A 23,816-nucleotide genomic window follows, 5' to 3' on the forward strand; every position below is an offset into this window, starting at 1 on the left:
CCAAATATCTGCTTGCACCAGGGTCAATCATGATTCTTGCCAGACAACTTTAACAACCTTGTGGCTTTTGCCTTTATAAGCCCCTGACTCTTTCTCTTTCTTGGAACACTGGGTTTTATCTGAATCTGTGTCTCTGGTATTGTAATTCCTAAGACCCCCCAATAAACTCTTTTCTTATTTGCAGCCTTGTGTGTTTCTTGGTTGACACTTGCAAGAGCCAATTGTTAAAATTAAAGGAATCTTATGAGTCACTTGTTAAACACAGCCATTATTTATAAAAAATAAATTATATAAACTTGCAATTAAATAAATTATATGAAGAAAAAGGGAATAAACACTCAAAACCCACCACTTGTTCATTATGCTGCTATATTTTATTATCCTCTGTGCTCTCGAGGTTTTTGTGTCTATTGTATCTGTACAGGAGAGATGCTGTATGTAGTAGTTATCCTCAGCATATGGAGCTTGAAACAACACACATTTATTCTCTAACAGTTTCTGTAGGTTGGGAACCTTTTGCTGCCTAGCTGGTGGTTCTGGCTCAGGGTCTGTAAGGAGGCTAGAGTCAAGCTGTCAGTCAAGCAGCCCTCCCAGACTTGACTGGGGCTGAAGGATCTGCTCCGTGGCTGTTGACAGCCCTCAGTAACTCACAGCTGCTGGGCTACAGACATAGGTCCCTCTCAGGCTTCCACAGAGGCCTTCCCAGTCCTTGCTGTGTGCATCTCCACAACATGGCAGACAACTTGCCCAGGACAAGTGATATGAGAAAGAGGGGGAGAGAGAGTTTTGTCATAACCTAATTTTAGTAGATATATCCCATCAGTTCTGCCATATTATGTTCATTAGAAGCGAGTCACTAAGTCCTGCCTAAACTCAAGTAGAAGGGAATTAAGCTCCCCCTCTTGAAAGGAAGGAGTGTAAAGAATTTGTATAAAAGTGTGCTGTGTGCCTCTCCTCAACGCTGTGCTCAGTGATATCACATCGGCAATTTGGAATCAGCCACGGTGGGAATATTAATACCACAGAAATCAGCAAACACTCTAAATCAGATTTTACCATGTATGGAGAGCTGAGTGTCAAACATTTACCAGCACACCACTAAAAGGATATAAAGCTATGTGTTTACAGAACCTTTGTGGACTAGATGAGTTTTAGACATGGCTTCGGAAGGAGGGAATACAGGGTTTGGGATATAGGAAGAGACGGTTTCTGGGTTTGAAAATAGTGGAGGTGATGCAGGAAGTGAAGGTTTGGGGAGCTTAAATATGCTCATACAGATGTTCAGAAATAACACAAAAAACAGATCTCTTCCTTGCATGCGTGTGCATGCATGTGCATGATTTAAAGTGTGGGTGCACACTAGATTTAACTATGGGTACACAGGGTCAAACACATTAGACAGTTAGCATGCAAGATTTTCTATGTAGCAATCGGGATGGGTATATAACCTTTTACATAATTGCTTATGAAACCACAAAAGTAATTATGCTCCGGTGAAGCTGTCCTACACATAAAATTGCCCAGAAATTTAAAGACAAAGTTTTAATTCCTTTGAACTGATTCCTTGGTGTATGTGGTGTGTCCCAGAGCTTTGGTGAGCAGGAACTTTTCTCAAAAAGAAAACTTCCAGGATCACAGCATTTGAGATTTGAAAAGACTTCAGAAAACCCATAGAACAAACACTTTGTTGAAGTATGTTTGTCAATCAAACATCAAAATCAGAAATACCTGGTATTCTTGTTAAAACCTGGAACATTGTTAACACCTGAAACCCATCGCAGACTTTCTGCATTGGTGGGGGATTGGGAATCTGCATACTTTACAAATTCTCTAGATGATCCGGCTGCACACAAATGAATCCAAATCTTTCATTTTATAGATAAAGAAAACAAACTTCTAAGATTCACAAAAATCTCCCTCAAGTGAGGCCACAGAGCTGGTGGGATTCCATCCATTTTCAAAAAAAGTTTAAAAAGAAATCCATAAAACTGAGATTTGGGAGAAAATAGAAAACACCCTTTGTGCGAAGAGAAGCTTAAGGGCAACAAGATTTCACTGAATCATATGTTGTTTATGTGTGTCATTACCAGTATATGGCCCACCTTGCCTCAAATTAGTGTGGTTACCTTAAATTGCTAACATGAAAATCCTAACCTTCTACTTCTGAAGTTATTGGCTTTGGCTACACTGTTTTCTTTTTCTAGATTTCCAAGATTGCTCTTTTGGGCATGATTTTAGAAATCTAAGTATAACTCTGGTTTCAAACTTCTGGACCATGTAATCAAACTCAGACTGGTCATAGAGAAAAATATATGGTTCTTAGCTCTGCCTACATTGACAAGGATCATGGTGGCGTCCAAATTCAACTGAGTGGCATGTCTTTATAGTGGCAGCTTTTCCCAAAAAAATCCAAAAAAGAAGATCCATTCTGCTGTGGAAACGTAGACAGTCAGAGGGTTTTGAAACCAACCTCTCCAGCAGCATTTTTTTTTTGATCCAATAAAGTCATTTAAATATCTGGATTCTTTTCCAGGAGAAAGTTTTTATTCAGTGCACTGCACTGTTAGACAGGTGGAGAAAGAGTAAGTTAAGAAAAAAAATGGCTAACATGAAAAATCACCCACATGATGTCCAGTTTTACTGTTTGGTTGAAATACCCAATGGATTATTTATTTATCTAGATTTGTGCTATTTTTTAATCCAAATGGCAACCTCTTCAGAATGACATCTGCTCCAGAGTTGTTCCAGGACTACAAATCCTGTGTAAAGGCTGGGTATTTAAAGCTGTAAATGATTTTATATTTTTGCAACAATTATGGGAATGGAGATCTTATCTTTCACCATCAGAGTTTTCTTTCTATAACAGGATTTGATCTTTTATTTTTTTCTTGGATGAAGACTCTCCAGCCCCATTCAAGCCTTTTAGATGACTGCACTCCTGGCCAACATCTTAGTTTCAACCAGGTAGGAGACCCTGAGCCTGAACCACCCAGATAAGCTGTTCTGGAAAGATTTAACCTTAATATCAAACTAAATCCCTTGTTCAGCACTCCCCAGAGGCACTCTGTTTTCCCCACAGGAGTTAGAGAAGGGGGTTGGCATAGGCACTGGCAGATGACATTATCTCATTTGTGCGTCCCCCCACGAAGAATCCAGGAATGTGCATAAATACAATTAAAGACAGTATCTACAAATTGATAGAATGCATTTTTAGTCTCTTAAACCTCTGAATCACAGTGCATTGTGTTCTGTTTTCCAGCCAGACCTTGCAATCAATGAACATCCAACCCGTGGGTTTGTGTTTGGACTATCAATACAGTTATTAAACACACATCACGGGGAGAAGGCAAGCGGCTGCCAATACTTCTTTTGTGCTTCTTTTTTCCTACAATATTCTCTAGTTTTTGGAGCATCAGGATAGAAACCTGGTCGGCTTGGGATTGATGGCACATTAAAAGGCTGCACTAACAATCCCAGAGTGTTTTTTCCATAGGCAGTAATCACGGCTCTCTCAATGACAGCAACATATCCAGACCCAACCTTAGCTGTCATCCCACATGGGTCGTTCCGGCGCCATTTGGCTCTGACGTAGCTCCGAGCCCGCAAATCGTGCAGCTGCCCCCGGTTATCCGCAAATCCGGCCCGCGGCACCGCCCCGCCCCGCCCCGCCCGCGCGCCCGCGCGCCCCGCCCGGCTCCGCGCCACCTCCCCTTCGTCCCGCGCTCGGCGGCGGTGCGTCCTGCGCTCCGCTCAGGCTCCGCGCTCGCTGCTTGGGTCTTCCCTCCGCTGCCTGCTCCAGGCCGCCGGGAGGCGAGGCAAGGGGACCCGCGGGCTGTGCGCCCCGAGGCGCCGGGCATACAGGAGGCCGCACGGGAGACGCGTGGCGCGATGGCCGGGCGAGGGGGCCGCGCGCTGCTGGCGCTGTGCGGGGCGCTGGCGGCCTGTGCGTGGCTGCTGGGCGCCGAGGCCCGGGGGCCCCGAGGGCCCCCGGCGGGCGCGAGGCGGCGCCGGCGGCCTCAGGAGGACGGCATCCCCTTCGAGTACCACCGCTACCCCGAGCTGCGCGAGGCGTTGGTGTCCGTGTGGCTGCAGTGCGCCGCGGTCAGCAGGATCTACACGGTGGGGCGCAGCTTCGAGGGCCGCGAGCTGCTGGTGCTCGAGCTGTCCGACAGCCCCGGCGTCCACGAGCCGGGTAAGGGCGCCGCGCTGGGTGGGCTGGCGGTGGGGGAGGAGGGAGAGGGGCACCCGGGGTGGAAGATGGGACGTGGAGGGAGGGATGGCGATGGGGATTGCCGTCACCTAGTCTCGGCCAGCCGCCCTCCCCAACCTCGAGGCCCCCCTTGGGTGAGCACAGGCCCGAGGGGCTGCGGCGGATGGAGGTAGGAGCGCAGCGAGCAAATCTGCGCGCCTGCAAACCCGCTGTCACCCCCACTTCGCTGTACCGAACACCGCAGGGAATAACTTCGAGGCCTCTGCAAGGAGGTCGCCCTTCCTTGCAGACAGGAGTAGAACGATAAGGTGCAGAAGGCAGGAGCTTGGAGAAAATGAGGAAAAGTCAATTATCATTTGTTTCCTAATTTCCAGTTTATTGGTGCTGATGACTCTACGTACCCGCCTCTACCTGTATGTGCGCATTAGGTACACGGGCTGCTGGGATACTCAGGGAATGTTAAGGACCTTGGCAACACTGGGTGGTAGAGGGTGAGAAAGTGGCCTCTGGCAGGCATTCGGATCTTGAAACTGCACACAGTTTTTCTAAGGAAAAAGGAATATTCCATTTTCTCTGCTCTAGCCCTTGGAGATGAGTAGTTTGTGACCAGGATTTTATTCCAACAGATGTTTCCGTATGGCCATTTTATGCATCTTCCTCCTGAGTGTGTTAGGGCACGTTTTAACTTATGTTAAATGTTATGCATTTGGTATTAATAAAGAGGTATTTTAAAAAATGTTCTTGGTGCTTCTTTTTCATTGCTTTTTGGAAATGATATAACTCTTAAGGCCTGGTCTTACATCTTATGATCATAAAGGTACTGTTGAAGTTATCTGGGCTAATGACATTAGCATGGGATGCTTGTTTTTTTGTTTTTAATGACAAAGAAAGCAAGAAAACAGGTAACAATTCTCAATGTAGCGCCAGGATAGTTTTATAATGATATTTATAAACTGAGAAGGGATGAAAATAGGTGATCGATGGAGACACTTTGATCTTGAAATGGAAATAGTATGGGTTGATAAATAATAAATCTTCAAATGGGAAATATCTCTTATCTTCAAATAATGTATACAAAAATGTGTGATTTTGCAGTCAAAACCCTAAAATCAGATCCTAGAAAACATTTTCAGTAATGCTCTCTAGCAGGATTCAGCATGTAGAATTGGAAATTTGGAAAATTAGTTTCGTGTTTGTATCTAAAGATAAAGAAAAATTTTAAATGTGACAACTCATTTTCAGTTATTTCAGATAATCAAAGTCAAGACATCCTAGGCTTAGATAAAGATAATCTAAATATTTGTGATTCTCCTGCCTACTTAATTAGAGCCTTTGGTTATTCTGTTGTAGATTGCTCCTCACATTTTGTTAATTGTCTCTTCAAAGAGATTATATGAAAGCGAATGTTAACTTTTTGTTGTCTTGCTTCAAGTTTAGAAACAAGATTGTAAAGCGATATTATTGTTAGAATGCGATATGCTTTTGAAAATGAAAACCATAATTTTTTTGCTTAAATATCCGGAATGTATAGTCTGTCAAGATCTGCAGATCCCTCTCAGACTACAGGCTCCATGAGGTAGGGCTGTATCTCCAGCACCCAGGCCGGGTCTGGCACATAGCAGACACTCAGGTCACATTAGGGAAAAAATGAATCAGTCATTTGCTGAGTAACACAATGCCTTCAATGTTTTATTCCTTTTAAACACAAAATACACCAATTAAATTCATTTTAAGAAGGTGGACAAAGAAACGTTTACATGTTAAATGAGGGAAACTAAGTTCATGGTATTACTTTAGAATACAAAATGTCTACCCATTGTATTTTTAAAGGTTGAAGTAAACTATTATGAGCAAACACTAAAAAACCACAGGGTGATTTCCCCCTCCACCACCTTTTTAGAGGAGATGAGCAGGTTGGAAATCTTCAGGGAACTAGTGTTAAAAAAAAATTCAACTGGGTAAATTTTAAAGATCTTATTGACTTTATTCAGTGATTCATGAATTAAATGTCATTCAGTCTAGCAGATAGAAAGGTGTTCTAAGATCTGTACAAAATGAAAGACTTTTATAGGCAGAAGGGAGCAGGAACAAGGAGGTTACACTAGGCAAAAGATGGATTGGTTATCACAAGGTTACTTTCTTTTAGGGGATGGCAGGGGTCCTTGATTACCTCACTTGTGCTGATCACAGGGTTCCTGATTGACTGGTTTAAGATTCCATTTCTGGGAGAACCAAAACTGTAATTAAGTTTCAGTTTGGTGATGTGGGACTTAGCATAAGGGACTCCATTTGGGGCCTATTGTCTGGTTTTTAACATTAGTGAATGCAGAGATCTGATCAGTATATGAGTTTGATAGCACTTGTGGGGATTAACTTTTTGGGAAGTTTTGAATGAAGGTAAGTATTCACCATTCTTAAATGGCCTTCATATTCGTTTTTAGATTAAAATATTTTAAGAAATGAGAAGGGAATTTCCATACTTATCTTGAGATAGAAATGGATGCAATCAGTGTGTTTTGAACCATCCACACACACTGTAGATGGGGCAAGTTGTGTGGGCTGTGCAGCGATACACAGGATGGTCCTTGCCCTGTCGGGGATTGAGAATTGGGAGGTTGGAGGACAGTGTAAAGGTGGTCAGTGCTGCAAGAAGGGAGTGGGGGGCCCAGAGAAAGGAGACTGGGAACGTTAGGTCAGGGCATTTGGTTATTGAAGAATAGATGACAAGAAGCCAGGAAATGTACAGATTAGTGAAATTTACCAATTCCAGTGTAGCTCATACAGATGTATGTTTTAACAGAGCCCCTGCTTTTGAAAGAGGGCAACTGTCTTCACTGTTTTCACATTATAAGTGTTTTGGGGAAGGTTAAAATAATGTTTCTGATGATGCTATTCAGAAATAATATTTAGCTTAACAAATTCATTTACTTGACTAAAACTTTGATCAAGTTGCCCGTATTCATTTTATCCTCCAACAAGAGAGAAGTGTCAGGTTTGTTAGTCCTCTTAGTCTAAATTCTTTTTCTGAACTTTAAAAAAATAGAGCTAACGTCTAAGTATTTATCATAATAGAAAAACTCTCCCCAAACAAAACAACATATATACATCAAGTCTTTCCCTGTGGTAGAAGTTGATGTGGTTAGATTTGCAGATTATGGACAGAGGGAGTTCCTGGATCCCACCAACTCCCTTCCTGAGCGGGAAAAAGTGATCATTGGACTTGTTTGGTACCAGGCCATGGGCTGAATTTGAACCGATCTCCTGAAAGTGATCAATTCTCTCAGATATTCCACATTTGAATTCATCAAAAGGGAAAGAAAATTCTATTTGGAATTGGTCAGGGAGGAATATCCATACCTATTCTGTCTGCTTGATTCCTGACCAGCTGGACGTTGGGTCTCAGTTTTCATTTTGATCACTTTGGAGGCCTGCACAAATCTACTGGAGGAGGGTGGTGGGTCTCAGCCATTCTCAGAAGAACTGCGCGTGGTCTTGGCCCCAGTCTCATCTCCTCACACATCATGAATCTGGACGCCAGACGTGGGGCTGGGATGGAGCATTGGCTAAGATTGAGTCTCTGCTCTTGGGTATGTTCCCATGAGGTGTGATAACTGCCAAGCCTGATCATGTTTCCCATTTTTCTTTCTGCTTGCTTATATTTTATACATTTAAAATGTTTCTACACATAGGGACTCATGTTCTCAAACCCAAATATATGCGCTCCTAGGCATGCATAGCAATTATTGCAGTACTCATAAAAGAAGCCTTTCTTAATTTATGACTAAGCAATGGAATCTGTATTCCCAGACCAATCCTCCTAGGGTTAAACGTGAGTTAAGATTAGTTTGTTTAAAACACTAATTCTTTCACGTGTAGTTTAAGATGGCTCTTGGGGAGAAAATCTGATTTATAGCTAAAATGTTATCTTAGAAACATTCTTTAGGGCATAGATTTTCCTCTCTCAAAGGCTGGAATGATTATTTTGGACTTGTTCCTCCCCAAATATGTTCACATTTAAAGTGTATGAATGCCAGTGTGCATTTGCCAAATATTGTGAGCAACATTAAATGCTGGCAAAATTTCTATACAACTCAAAAAAAAAAGTGGGGTTTTGGTTATTTCGTATGGCCTCTTTTAATACCAGATTAGTGTGAACTAGTGGGCAATGATTACAGCTGAGTAGCACCTTATAACTGGTGAATATTGACGTTAGATTGTGGAGAAGGATCTAGATATACCACATGTGGTCAAGAGTTATTTTTAGACCCAAGTGAGTCAATGTAGCTCTTGCCAGAAATAATGTACTTGATTGACTTGTGATTGGCTAAAGGAAGAGAGGAAATTGAGCTGGCCCCTAACATTATATCTTGTACTCAGACAAAGTGTCTTTCTATGGAAACTGATTTGAGATGTGGCAAAGGAATCATCTGCCCGCATCTCCCTCATTGTGTAGCACAGAGGATATTCCAATACCCACCTTTACCGTTCTTTGGGAAAGATATTTTTGACAAATACAAAAACAGCTCCAGTAAGAAGCGGTGATACATAAACCAGCTTTCCCCAAAGTGTATTCGATGGAACGTTAGTTCAGCTTGGTTTGAGAAGGATTAAGTAAACAAAGATAAACAGGTTTATATATTGCAAGACTTATCAGAGCCTTTAGTATACTAATGTATGTTTCAAACCTCCAACTTAGATGTTTGCTGTACAGTATTTTCCAATCTTTTTCAGCATGGAACTCCCTTTTATCCCCCAAGGAGCTTATTTTGTACCTGGTATTGCACTAGTTAGAGAAGCACAGCACTAGCTCATTATTATTCATTATCATATTTTCAAGGATTGATTTGGTAATTCTGTAGCAGAGACACTCAAATAGGGAGTTCCTTAGGGGTGGGGAGCATATGTTTTCCATTTTTTTTTGCCCATAAACAGCTGACTTATTGATTTATGTAGAGTAAGCTCTTAAGTTATGCTTATTGAATTGAGAACATGATTTTTGAGGCAACGAGGCATAGGACAGATGCTTTCGATTGGAAAGATTAAAGTGACAAATGCATTACCATTGTTTTATTGTTACGTAGCTTCATGCTTTTAACTTCTGTGTACCTCCTTTTCTTGTCTATAAAATAGGAATACTTTAAAAACTCAAACCTCACAGGGCTGCTGTGAGGCCAAAGTAGTATAGAAAAGAATTTAATGCAGTTGCTTTCATCTGGTTATTAAGAACATGGGGTAATTTGTTAAAATGTTTCTTCCCAACTGGAAGTTGGTCTGGAGTGTGCTCCATCAGCTTTCATCATTGGGAGGGGGCCTCCTTGGTGTGTCATCACAGGAGACCTTGGATGCTTACGTGTTCCAGTGGAAGCCCATCTGCACAAGCCCGGCAGGCAGCCCTGATGGACTTCTACCCTCTCATCGTCAGTGTTTCCTTGTTCACAAACGTTTGTCTTCTATCGATTTTTAAAATGTAGGACATTCCTGCTTTGCTTCAGCTTGACATCTTATTTTGCTTCATTCAATGGAAACAGTGTAAGTGTTCATCGTTATTTGATGAACTATATCTTCAGGTAGCTAAACAAATCTAGGGCAATTCCAGCATTTACTTTGGCAAACTAACTTATTTTTCTGAAGAATTTATAATAAAACTGCTCAGGTCCTGACTACTTTATTCCTTTACTGACTCAGTGTAAGTGAAAGATCTTCGAAACCTCCTTTCTCACCCCTCCCTAATTTTCTTACCCCTACTGGGGTCTTTTCTTTGTGTTTCCACAGTTCTTCGAAGAGAGGTGAGGTAGCATCAAGGTTTACAGTATATGCTTCAATGTCAGGGGACCTGAGTTTAGATCAGGGCTTCCTATTTTAAACTAAATGTTCTTGGGCAAGTCACTTAACTTCTCTCAAAGCCCCAGATTCGTCACCTACAAAATGACAATAATGTGATGATTAAATGAAGTAGTAAATGTAAAGCTCTTAAGTAAGTATGTCAACAATTATTATTATCTCTATTATGGCATTTTCTGTTGTTGGTATACGTGTTCCCCCAGTAAGCTGTGAGATCCTTGTGGTCAGGAGTTGTATTTTGCACATTTCTTTATCCCAAATGTCTAGTTCTATGCTTAGGACATAGCAGCCACTCAGTGAATGTTTGTGGAATAATTGAAATTTCTCAAACAGGCAAGAATGGGCATCACAAAACAAAGCTGTGTTGAAGTTCGGTGTTGAGTTAATACATGTTAGCAAGCCAGAAGCATGATATCAAGAAAGGATAGAAATGGTATTTTCCTTATGTGAACACTTGTATTTTGTTGTGATGCATCCGGTTTTGCATAATGGAGAAATCCATCTACTGCACGTCTTTTCGAGTGTGTTTATTGTAAGTGAAGTAGTTTGAGGCTCGTTTCCTCTTGGTCTCTTTCCTCTTGAGACATTTTATTGATAGAAAGTTAAGCTGCTTTTTAAGCGTTAAATAAAAGTTCTGAAGATAATTAGTAAAAATTCACTTAGTAAAATTTTTGGCTTTTAAGATATCTATTCTGATTCCTTAGTATGGCTGTTTTACACATAGAAGCCATACATCTCCAGGTTTTAACTTTCCTTCCCTCATGAAAATGGCATTCAAATCATGGACTTGAAAATGCTGAAGAGGAGATTTATCTGAAAGTTAGCTGATGGGTCAAATGAGCTCAAATTTGAGACATGTTTAAATTTGCTCTTTCCTTCCCATCTCATTAATTACAGGAATTGCTGCCAGTCCATTGCTCTGCAAATGTTTCTTTTGAAATTCAGGATGTGGTGTTTTGTAGGCCTTCCAGCAGCCAGCTCTTTCTAATACAATGTGGCCTCAGAGAAGAGACTGTGTTGCCAGTACCTCTTACTATGTTCCAATGCTTTACCTACAACTTTAACTGTCCCTACGTAGTAACTTTTAGGGTGGCTCGTGTAGAGAATTACAAAGTTGATTCTTAAACAAAAATAAATAAGTTAATTATGATAATAAACCCTGAAACAACTTTCTACTACTGGTAAATATTTTGTTTTTTTAATAGAAATCTGTTTACTATGAAATCACTCTGAGCATCATAGTTCAATAATAATAATGCCATTCACTTTAAAGCTGTTTGAGTTCAAACAGAAGCTGTTTATTTAAAAAGTGGATACAGATTACTTATTTTTTAAATGGGACCTTTAACTTAAATCCAGGTTCTAAAAAAATCCCTTGCTGTGGTGATTCATGTCAAGGTAATTGGGAAAAGCAACAATTATCTCATGTATTTGCACATGCAGGCAGCTACTCAGATGTTCAGATCCCAAAGTGATGCCACCAGAATGGGCCTACACAATTTCCCTTCCTGCATAGCCTAAAGTATTCAAAACCAGAAAATCTTCCTTCACTGCCATTCTGTAATTTTTCCCCAAGAAATATCTTGTTTCTAGAGCTCAGTTCAGCAACTTGTACAAATCATAAGCTTTGACCATGAGTTCAGGGTAGGAAAACTTGAATATACAGGTTGGACCATCACATCCCTGACCAATGTCCTCTGTACTGTTATTTTTATTTTCCTAGCCAAGGGGTAATTTTTAAAACAACCTTTTCTCATAACCTTTATAAAAATTGCTGTGTATCATTCTAAGCTAAAATTGACTTTCCAAGAGGAAAAGAAGCTGTAGGCTTTTGTCTATATAGCTAGTACTGTCAATTTAATTTAGGGAATAGTTAACAAATGCCCACTCTGTATATGCTATTTTACTCTATCTGCCGGTCACCCTTTTAAGCAGTTCCTTTGCATATTGAAATGTGTATTTGGGTACTGGTCTTGGATTCACTCTTTCGCATGTTGAGCTTAACTGACGTGTTTTATAACCAGTGGACATATCCCTTGATTCTACAAAATATATGCTGCATATAGATGCAAGGGTCAAATAGTTCCCTGTACTATTCTTGATGTAGCAGATATAAAGACAGTATCTGTAGGTGAAACTACTGGGAATGTTAGACATTTGCAAAATAAAATGTTTTTTTGCCCTTTTTGTGTTTTAGGTGTGGTGTCGGACATCTGATTTTAAAGTACAACAGATCTATTGAAATAGTTCTATTTGTCTTAAGTCGTGACATTGTTCAGCATAATTTTTAAAAATTTTATTGGAGAAAACCAGTGTTATTCATTGTGGGAACTCAGTAAATATCAGGCCAGATTCTGCACATAATCAGCATCATGGGAATTAAGTTAATGTACTTTTGGAAACAGCACTAACTCTACGTAATCAGCAGAACCTATACAGCAAAATATATGTAGAGAAATTGCTTGTTAAATGTATTTTCTGGAGTCAAATTCGGTTTTTGGAAGATGTTAAAGCAATACAAAATATAGGTAGATATTTCTCATGTGAATATTTTATAGCTGTATAGTGACTAATGCTATATTGATACATGGACTGAAATACTGTATAGACATGTAGGTTTTGTCTAGTTCTTGATGACAGCAGGATAATCATGAGTGGAGCCGTCATTTTACAGTATTTTAAATTTCACTTGCATCTATAAAATACCCTTCAATTTAATTGTTTTTACTTCTTCCTATAGCTTTTATCAGGAATTGAAGAATTTTCTCTTTTATCTAAGTGGCTTATATGGAAAAAATCATTTCTCAAAAGTTTTTTTCTTTCAGAAAGTTTTCTTGGGCTCTTGTTGCCTTCTTTAAGTATGGTCAGATATTCCACCAGGATTTTAAATATTTGGCCACATTTGCCTTTACTTTCACGAGGATTCTGACTGGGTACCCACCGAGGCGGGTTTGGAGACCCTAACAGATGGATGTGGCCCTGCCTGTTCTTCTCCCCCATACCCCTCTGCTTCCCCCTCTTCTGTGGGTATTAGAATAAGAAAGGGTCATTGTCTGGGTGTCAGCTGGGAGGCTTTCATCTGATAAATGTGGGTCATGAACCCACTGGGACATGTGTTGGCTCATTTGTCAGCCATTTACTCGATGGTTCCCCATAAACAACCTCGTTTAGTCCTAAATGAACAGCTTTTTCATACCTATCACAGGTGAGGAATTAGATAATATTTACCTTTATGGGGACTTAAAGATGCAGGAAGAGTCTGCCTATTGTTGAAAAGTATTTAAAAGAAAAATTAGAAATGTGGATTTTCTTGTTTTTTAAAGATCTTGTCACAATGATCTTAATTCCCTCTGAAAAGGTACATAAATTTATGGTACTGATATTTTTGGTGTTATTATGCTGTTATTTATGTTTTGGAAAATCTTGTGAGTCTTAAAATATGCACATTTTGGTTAAGTCTGTGTAGTCATCCCTCATTATCTACAGGGGATTGGTTCATATATGTGAGTTATACACAATCTTACTGTATCTCTGAAACCTACATTAGTGCCTCATTTGCTCTTCACTGGTACCTGTGGACTGGCCTGGAGAAACTTCGTTGACAGAGTATATTAATTTCACTTCAGTGTCTACATGGGGGGCTGTATGTTGAGGACAATGCTAAGCCTTGCACGAGTGGTAAAAGCCATGAACTATGTGATAAGTGTTTTTAATATTTTTGAGACCTCTTTTCCATTATTTCTAGATTTTTTGGTGTGCTTTTCATAGTTGATTCAAATTCCTGGATAGATGGGAGTTGGGGGCACCTGGTATTCTAATAAACCATTTCCCCTTCTCTTTGGACTCTACTTCAGTTTGCACAAACTGTATTTTAAAAAGTGACATGTAACTTTTAGGAACATCAAGCATTTTTCCTGAATAGTTTTAAAACTTGTATTGTTGCTGTTGTTATTTTAACATTGAAGCTGAATCGCTGGCAGCGGTAATTCTATGACCTGTGTGCACAGGGAGAGGGAATGAATGAGAATGTGTTTCTGAAATGAACGTACAGAGGGTGAGACTGGCTGGTATTTTCCCCAAACTTATAGAATAAAGGTAAAATGTTTTATAGCCTCTGTAAAGACAGTAGCATAAGCAAAACATTCATACACCTACCAGCATTTCCAAGAGGCCAAGAAGGCTCTCCTTTATAGCCCATACCACATTTTCCATGATGTCCTCAGTTCCCAGACCAAGGTAGTAACACTTTATTATTTTTAGACCCTACTAACAACTTGCAGGTATAAATCACCCTAATTGGACAAATCACCAAGAAAACTAAAGTCATTCATTCACTAGACATTTGGAAACACCAGATAGAAATGCTTTTAAATCAGTTCACGTTTAGAAATCAAACTCTTTTGAGTACTGCAGGTCAGAACGAAGTACATCTTTCATTACTGTGTGTGTTATTATATTTGTAGTTCGAATGTACTTCACAAGAGTTGCCAAGTACCTGCTATATTAGTGACATTTTGCAAATTGAAGAGATACTTACAAAAGGAGCAACAAACAACAGTATTTTACAGAGTACTTAAGATGAAGATATTAATTCAATTTCCACAGGAAGTTGAGAGAGATCATCAAAGGAGGGCTTTCAGAAGGAGGCGGGGACTTGAGCAGGTCTTAAAGGATGAACCACATCTGGAAAGTAGAAGAGAGGACTTCATTCTATGCCAGTGTAAGATCATTCACGCTTCTTGAGTCCTTTTCTCCACTATCCCCCATAGCGGTGACATACCAATATTCAGTAAGTATTGTGACAGATAATTACATTCCATTAACATGTGAAATTTCCACCTTGTTAGAGAGAATATAGTTTTTAGAGTGTTGTCCTTTAGGGTTGATTTCCCTCATCATGAGAGTAAAACTATTTGGGATGGAGATTATGATATATATATATATATATATATATATATATATATAAAATGATATGGCTATATATAATATAAATATAATGATATGAAGCATATAATGTATATTATATTGTAATAGGCAATAATTGATTACAATTCCTTTTCCCCTCTAGGTAGCTGTTATTGAACACTCTCTTGAAGGCATGGAGTAAAAAGATGTCAAGTAATTTTGATTTTATTAGGCCAATTTCCAGCAGTTATATACTGCTCAATTCATGTTCTGTTTTGATTATGCATTTCAAAAACTGTATTTAACAAAAATAAGAACCACAGTAAGAAAGTGCTATAGTCTGAGTTATTGAAGGAGGATGCAGCCCATAGCTGCATCCATGCCCTGCAGCCACTCCAGAGCATTCATCTAGCTGCTCTTGTCTAACACTTATATATGACCATGTAGTTTGTTGGATGCTTTTGGGAGAAAAATTCACTATGCAGAAATGTTTATTATTTAAAATTTCCAACTATACATTTTTGATTAGGGTAAATTTATTTTGAATCACTCCTTGTGTTAAGCCCAGTTTTCATTAATGTTACATAGAACTGTGAACATTGAATTATAGTTTTTTTTCCTAGCTGGAAGGAACACTTTTATAGATGAATAAATTGAGTTTCAGAGAGATTTTAAACAACCTGCTTGAGCTTGTGTAGCCTCGGAGGAGGCTAGAACCCATTCCCTGATACAGGAAGTTGGGCATTCTTTTCAGAATATTCCTTTCAGAATATTCCTCACAGCAATGTATACAGATGGGGGATAAACATAACTTCTGTGGCCCTTGAGGGTCATGAATTATTTACGTGGACTGAAGTCTGAGGGAGTGTACAGGAATGTAACTTATCAGTGTGTTTTCAATTTCTTAGAGCAGTTTCCTGACCTATGTGCTGTAATGGGTATGGGTGTTTCCAGGTGGAGGGACCGGGCCTGGGTGGCGGGAGACTATGTTGAGTGGCAAAAAAATCCAGAAAGGATTGAAGTAAATCACTTTAGTATACTGTAAATATATACAGGAAATATTATTTTTCTTGGCAGTAGAATCCTCTCTCAAGGAAGAAACAAGCTTTTGTTGAAAGACTGTTCTGATGAACTCTTTTGAGGTCTGGGCCTTCAGGGCTCAGGAATGGGCTAAACTTACTCAGTTTAAATACATAAAAATATTGAATAAAAAGAAGAGGCATATTTTCAGAGACTGGGTGGAGAGTCAGAGAGGGAGAAAAAGACTTAATGGCTGGTGGCTTACAAGAACTTTGGGGTTAACAGACATGTTGAATGGTGACGTCACAGAATCTTCTATGCTCTGTGATGCTTTGTGTGGTAGATTGCTTTGGGAGATGGGATGAAGTACTTAATCTTGCTTCAAGATTGGCAAAACCAGAGGTTGTCCAAGGAAGGACAGTTACACAGAAGTTATAAAACAAGAACTTATTAACCTTATTAATAAAGATCAGATATATACTATACTATAGTGCTTTCTAGAAGACATAAAGGCAATTTTTTTGGAATGTCAGCCAGACATCCCCCATCTCACTGACCATTTACAGTGAAATCCCACATTCCTGAGTTGTGTATTCCAAATTGGAATCCTGATCCCAGGAGAATGTAAACACTGGGAGAGAGCCTTTAGGTTATGGTTTGTAAGCCAATTCGAGGTTCGTGTGCGCCAAGCAGAATGAATTTTATGTTGGAGATTAGGGGCATGGAGTATAAATAACTTAAATTGGGTGAGGTTTCCTTTCAGGAAAATAGTGCTCATGTTGACCTGTTCATGTGTCTGCATTAAATATTAATGTTAAAAAAGTTATTTGTGCTAAAGAGGATTACGTATTTGTTCCGAATTTTTCCACACCAACAGTCAGCATCCAGTTTCTTAAAGAACTTTCTTTCCATATTTGTGAATCCTTTATAAAACATTACTATGGTATAAGAATTATTGATACATTACATATCTAACAAGCAGCCTATATTAAAAGAATAAATATGTATAGGAACTATACCTGGAATAAAGTGCCTCCTTAAATTATTGTTCAGGGGCTTCCCTGGTGGCTCAGTGGTTGAGAATCTGCCTGCCAATGCAGGGGACACGGATTCGAGTCCTGGTCTGGGAAGATCCCACATGCTGCGGAGCTACTAGGCCCGTGAGCCGCAACTACTGAGCCTGCGCGTCTGGAGCCTGCGCTCTGCAACAAGAGAGGCCGCGATAGTGAGAGGCCCGCACACCGCGATGAAGAGGGGCCCCCGCTCGCCGCAACTAGAGAAAGCCCTCGTACAGAGACGAAGCCCCAACACACACACACATACACACACACACACACACACACAAAAGTATAAGTAAGGTAGAAAATAAAGTTTAACGATGAAATAGAAAGGCTAAAAACAAGCGTATTTAAATGTTGTGAAAATAAAACGCGTATACTTTTTCTCCCTCATACTTAAATAATGCTTAGTATATGTCAAGTACTGTTTAAAGGTTTAACTCATCTAATCCTCAACCCCTATGGAGTTGATACTATTATTAACCCCATTCTATAAAGTAGGAAGCTGAAGCACAGAGAGATAAGTGATTTGTTCCCTTACCTGAGAGATCATGGGCTTATAAGTGGCAAAACCAAGATACGAAAAATATATTTATATATAGCTACATTGTTAAATAAATACAAAAAATCAGTGCATTAGATACCATTTGCTTCATCCCCTTTCCTTCTTCTGAACTGTCTCCTTTCTTCTTGCCTTTCTCCTTTCCTTTTTGGAGAATTCTTCTTACCATGTGATTTGAGTGGAAGCTGCTGCCATGTTCTAAGATACCCTGTCTCCTTGCTTCCAAAGTAAGCCTCCTTTCCACACACCCCCCATCATATCTTGATTCTACAGTATATTTCCAAACATTATTTCAGATACCCTGCATTTTCATGAGGTAAAACAAGGTCATCTCCCTTGGGGAAAATTATCATTTCAACTTAAAAATGAGGCTGTATTAAAAGTAAGATTTAATTGTTACTTTGAACATTCATATTAGGTATCTTAGGTAACAATAGGAATGTCATTCTGGTCTTTCCACATTATTTATTTTTTTGATTATTCTCTTGAATCAGATATAATAACAGACTGATAAGAGTATGTACCGGTGAAAAATTTCTAAGACAGTAACATTTGTCATTATATTTAGAACTGTTAGCCTGCAAGTATATGCACATACACACACCCCTTTAAATGGAGTGTGTTTATCTAGGAAGTCAATAAAGTTAGAAACTGAATGTACATAAATATTTTTAAATGGAAAGGCAAATGGCTTTTCATAGGTCGACCTGATTTGAGATGAGTGAGAAGATCTAGGCAGTTCTTTTAGCTGAAGTATCTGATCATAAGCTTGGAGGATACTGGAGTTTTAAGACGGGTGGCCCATTTATCTTGAAAATCCAATATTTTTTCTGAACTAGGTGTTGCCATGGTGACAGAAAGGCTTAGCAACTGAAGACTAATTTCATTGGTTGAGTGTCTGCAGACTTGCTTGTTGAGTAGCATTAATATGTTGCCTCCTGCTGTTTTGTTATTGAGGAGACCATCTGGCATTAGCCGTATTTAAAGGTACAGTTCTGTTGGACAAAGAATACCGGGTGACACACACTGAGGTGTTAAAAATAGGTTTTGCTGGCGTTCATTGTTTTAACTAGTCAGTGACTAAGAAGTTCTACTTCCAATCACTGCCTATTATAGCCAATTAGTAATTCATAACTCTAGGCTATGACACTAGGAATTAAAGGGCTTTACTTTTGAGCTTGCTTATGTTATACAAATTTAATTGTTTAAATATACACCTTTACGTGGTCACATTATTTTTGATGTACCTGAAAATGGACCCATTCAATAAAATGTTCTCTCACATTGCATGTCCATAAACTATATAGTTAGAGATATATTTTCCAAAATAATGATTACTAAGGATGCTTAATATGTCAGAGCATGAATAGTCAGTTTTTCTTTTGTATTTGAGGGTGATAAACATAATGGATTTTCAAGTAAGGAATGAAAAGATGTCAAGTGCATCTGTTACACAAATGACAACTATCCATTCTAAATAATAAATAGCTGTTGTGTGTCTATTAAGAGACATACCCTAATTTTAAGGAGCTTCCAAAATAGTAGGGAGGATAATGTACATGTTATGTACATGTTATGATAATCAAGACAGAATATGTCTTAAGGACTTGCAGTGCCACAGAAATACAAAGTTGAGTTTGAGATTACAGAATGACGTGGGACATTCAGTAAGGATACCAAGAAGTCCCTGTGGAAGAAGTGGGGCCTGATTGGCCAGAATCTTAGCCAGTGTAAGATGAAGGGAGAATTCTAGAAGAAGCAGTAGCATTCATTAAAGTTATAACCCCCACCTCTCTAAGAGTGGATTCCCACATAATGTGCAGTGAATACTGACAGAACACTTTGTGTCTAGAGCTTACTGCATGTGTAGTAGAAGCAAAGTCTTAACAGGTAGGCTCTAACCATACCTTGACTACCAGGCTGAGGGTTTAGATGTCATCTGTGTGGCAATTTGTAGAAAAGAAAACGTACAGATCGCTGGTTTACAAAGAAGGTAATGTGCGGTTTTGACAGGTTTGGTGATGTGTTGTGGACCAACTACTGGAGAGAGATGTATGGTCCTTCGTTTGAAATGAGGATCTTCATTTTAGGAGAAAGTTTTGAGGACAGAGGAAAAGATTTCAGACTCATTTGTGTGACTGGTGAAGGTGAAAGTGGTGATAGTGGATGAGACCACGAGGGAGAGAGAATAAACAAAAGAGAGAAGGTGTCTCAGGGCAGAAACTTAGGATCTATTGATGATTTTAAGGTTAGGAGAGGTAGATGAGAGCAGAGAGTAGTCAGAGAGATAGGGACAATTGATAAAATTCAGTGCCTCAAAATCACGGCAAGAGAGAGTTTCAAGGGCTAGCGGCGTAGGACAATGCAGATGCTGTGGAAGTGGTTGAAGCAGAGGACACTTATTCTCTGCCTGAGCTGGTTGGAAATCACTGGTGCCATTTGGGGAAGCAGTTTCAGTAGAGTTGAGAGGAAGGAGCCAGACAAAGGAAGAAGGAGGAAGTGGGGGGTGGATTCCCCTCCAACAGTAACCTTTTTGTTACCCATCAATCAAACCAAAGTTCTTGAAAGACTAGTCTCTCTCTCTCTACCTCTTCATCGCACATTTCATTCTGAACGCACAGCAGTGTGTCTTGCACTGCATCTCTCTATTGAAACTGTTTGTATGAAGGGCACAGGTGACCTCTTTACAGGGTGTCCATGTGTCCTGGTTTGCACGGGACAATTTTCCATGGTCCTGGGATATTTGCTAATAGAGCCCTCTTTCACTTTGAAAACTGTTCAGGTTTGGATGATAAGTTCTGAGTCACCCTAGCTCTTAACCAACAATTCCAGTGAGCGGTTTTCAATCTTGACCTTACTTGACCTTACTTAATTTTTTTTGCTTTGTGGGTTGATCGTGCTCCTTAACTGTGACTTGAAATTCCTTTTCTCTGACTTGTGCTGGGTAAGTCTCCTGGTTCTCCTCACATCTTCTCAGTATTTTCCGAGCTCCCCTTTTGCTCAGAATTCTGTTCCTGTTTTTTCTCTTTTTATTATACTCCCTCTCTGTGGACAAGCTCATTCTTAGAGATAGGTACAGCTAACCATAAGACAATAACTGCAAAATATCACTCTAGTTTCTCTTCTTGAATTTCAGATTTGCATATTCATCTGCCCAGTGGACAGTTTCGCTGTAAGTGAAATTCAACACGTGGGCAAGAATTTGAGTGTTGGAGTAAGACAGACATAGGTTGCCAGCTGTGCCATTTAGTTGCTTAGAAACCTTGAAGAAGATATTTAATCTCTATGTGGCTCAACGTTCATTCTGTAAAATCAGGAAACCTCTCACACACACATTTATGTAGGGAGAGAATGAGATAGCACATGTAATGTGCTTTATGTCGTTCATGGCACATGATAATCTTTAGTAAATAATGGGGACTGTTATTATTCCCCAAACCTTATTGTCTTACCATATATCCCACCTTGATGAAATGTAGAACACCTACCTATCTGAGTGGAGGAGGGTCCATGGTTGCGGGAACACAAAATATTTTTGAAAAGACTGAGTGTTACCACAGTATGTGAGACCCTGAAAGCTGGACAAAGAAGCTTAGAGACGATGGTGGATAATAGGGGCATCCGTAAGCTTTTAAGTATAGGGGTGGCTCTATGAAAAGTGGTGTTTTACTAAACTTAGTTATTTTATTATCAAGCCAGATGTATTAAAAGTTGGGACAGGGAAGAGGGCCAGGAGGCTGTTGAAATAATAGTGGCATAATTTGATGAGGACTTAGAAGAGGGTGGTGACAGTGGGATAAAGAGGAAAAGATAGGTAGGGGAAGGTGATAAATCTGTAGATTACTTTTTTTCATATCAGTTTTTCAGAAGACGATAACTTCATTGATATATTTATTAAATATTTAGTAAAACTTCATTATAGATCAAGATATCATGACTTTTTTGAGCCACTATATGTGTGAGAGAGAAGGAGAATGTGTAATAATGATGGAAAATGTCTTCAGCCGGATTCACCCACTGTTTACTTAGGTGTTAATTTGCCTCTTCATATCTTGCATGACTTTTGTAAATGACTGTTTCCAGTTGTGATGTCTTTATTATTCTTACAGTTACAGAGACTTCTCCTGATACATAATTCACTTTTGGAGGATATTTGTACCTCAAGTGATTCTGGTCTGTTACATGTTGCCGTGTGAGTTAAGATATAGACTTTGAAATATATCACAGAAAGATTTATCTCTACTGAAGAGGAGGAATGATTCAATATGGAAATCTAATAAATTTGGCAAGTTGAAGAATGGAAAGGAGAAAACTACCGATGTCTTTAAAGTACTTGTAAAAGTTTTTCTTTTTCTTTGGAATAATTATTGCTTTGAAATCTGGAATGTAAATTGCCAGACTTCCTCCTCTTTTCAAGATTTGAAACAAATACTGGGAGATGGTCTTGAACTGAAGTGTAGACACACCAAATTTGAGCTCAGATTTAAGAAGTCCAGCACGGGGAAAGAACTAAAAATGAATGGTGATTATGAAGAGTTTTTAGGTTGCTACTTGATTCTTTTGTAGTTCTGTATAACTATCTAGACAAGATATTAAAAGGAAAAAGCTGAAGGGTGAATGATTATGATGTATGTATATCACAAAGAAAACCATCACCACCTACCAAAACAACAAAGGTTCAAATGAGCAAAGCTTGAAAAGAAGACAGTGTGAGAAAATTAAGATAAAAATAAATCTGCATACTTGAGGCCATAAAACACATGTTCCAGAAGACAACTTATTAGAATTGCATTAAGTAAAAACTAATGTTTGCATACTAGAGGGGAAGTAATGTGGAATGGTATGAAAAATGGTAGAGAAGTTTATTTTTGTAGAAACTGGGAGTTGAAATAGACAATCACTAGGGCCCCAGCTCCAAAATCTTGCCATTACTATTAATGTGACAATGGTTTAATTTTTGAACAAGATTTAAATGACAGTATATGCCTTGGGAGATGTATTTTCTGGTTGCTAATGACATAAAAAGATGAAGTCACTAGCCCCTTGTAATTCACATTTTTAATCTCATTTTCATCTTTTAAAAAAATTTCCTTTGACACACTGTAATCAAGAAGAATATAATTGAACTGACGTCACAGTTTTTTCCCTGAGATTTCAGTCATACTGTTATCAAGCTGTATCCTAAACCTTGCTTCTTTTATTTTAATGGCCAAAAAGCCTTGCTGTTTTATTATTATTTTATTACAGTATATTTATTACAATAAATTTTATTTATTGAGATAGATATCACACACCAAACAATTCACACATTAAAGGATGAAATTCATTGGTTTCAGTGTATTCACAGTGCTGTGCAGCCATCACCACAGTCAATCTGAGAGCATTTTCATCTCCCTAACGAGGAACCCTGTATCCATTAGCAATCATTCTCCATTTCCCCATTTCTTCCAGCCCTCGGCAATTACTAATCTACTTTTTGTCTCTATAGATTTGCCTGTTCTAGGTATTTCACATACATGGAATCATACAATATGTGGTCTTTTGTTAACTGGCTTCTTTAATTTAGCATAATGTTTTCAAGATTCATCCATGTTGTAGCATGTATCAGTACTTAATTCATTTTTATTGCCAAATAATATTTCTTTATATGAATATGCCACAATTTATCCGTTCACCTTGATAGACATTTGGATTGTTTTCCACTTCTTGATGATTATGAACAATGCCACTATGAACATTCATGTACAAGTTTTTGTGTGGACATATGTTTTCATTTCTTTTAGGTATATTCCTAGCAGTGAAATTGCTAGGTCATATTGTGACATTTAGGTTAACATGTTTAGGAAATGCCTGACTGTTTTCCAAAGTGGCTGCACCATTTTACATTCTTACCATCAATATATGAAGGTTCCAATTTTTCCACATCCTATTGACCTTGTTATTTTCTGTCATTTTGATATGGCCATTCTACTAGGTGTGAAGTGGTATCTCATTGTTATTTGATTTGCATTTCTGTAGTGGCTAATGATGTTGAGCATCTTTTCATGTACTTATAGGCCATAGTTATATCTTCTTTGGAGAAATACCTTTTCAAATCTTTTGCCCATTTTTGATTAGGCTATTTGTCTTTTTAGTGTTAAGTAGTAAGAGTTCTTTATATATTTTGGAATCAAGTCTGTTCTCAGACATGTGATTTGGAAACTTTTACTCCTGTGGATTC

General features: G+C 38.9%; 1 protein-coding gene across 1 annotated transcript in view; it reads left to right on the forward strand.

The window, feature by feature from the left end:
• The first annotated feature begins 3,703 nt into the window (after positions 1-3,703).
• CPE (carboxypeptidase E) overlaps positions 3,704-23,816 on the forward strand; it is a 109,133-nt gene continuing 89,020 nt past the window's right edge. The window contains exon 1 of the mRNA XM_019926715.2: positions 3,704-4,192. Within this exon, the coding sequence (XP_019782274.1) occupies positions 3,889-4,192 (304 nt within the window). The 5' untranslated portion in view covers positions 3,704-3,888. The remainder of the gene's footprint in view (positions 4,193-23,816) is intronic.

The sequence above is a fragment of the Tursiops truncatus genome, chromosome 5 (assembly GCF_011762595.2).
Source record: "Tursiops truncatus isolate mTurTru1 chromosome 5, mTurTru1.mat.Y, whole genome shotgun sequence".
NCBI classification, from domain to species: Eukaryota; Metazoa; Chordata; class Mammalia; order Artiodactyla; family Delphinidae; genus Tursiops; species Tursiops truncatus.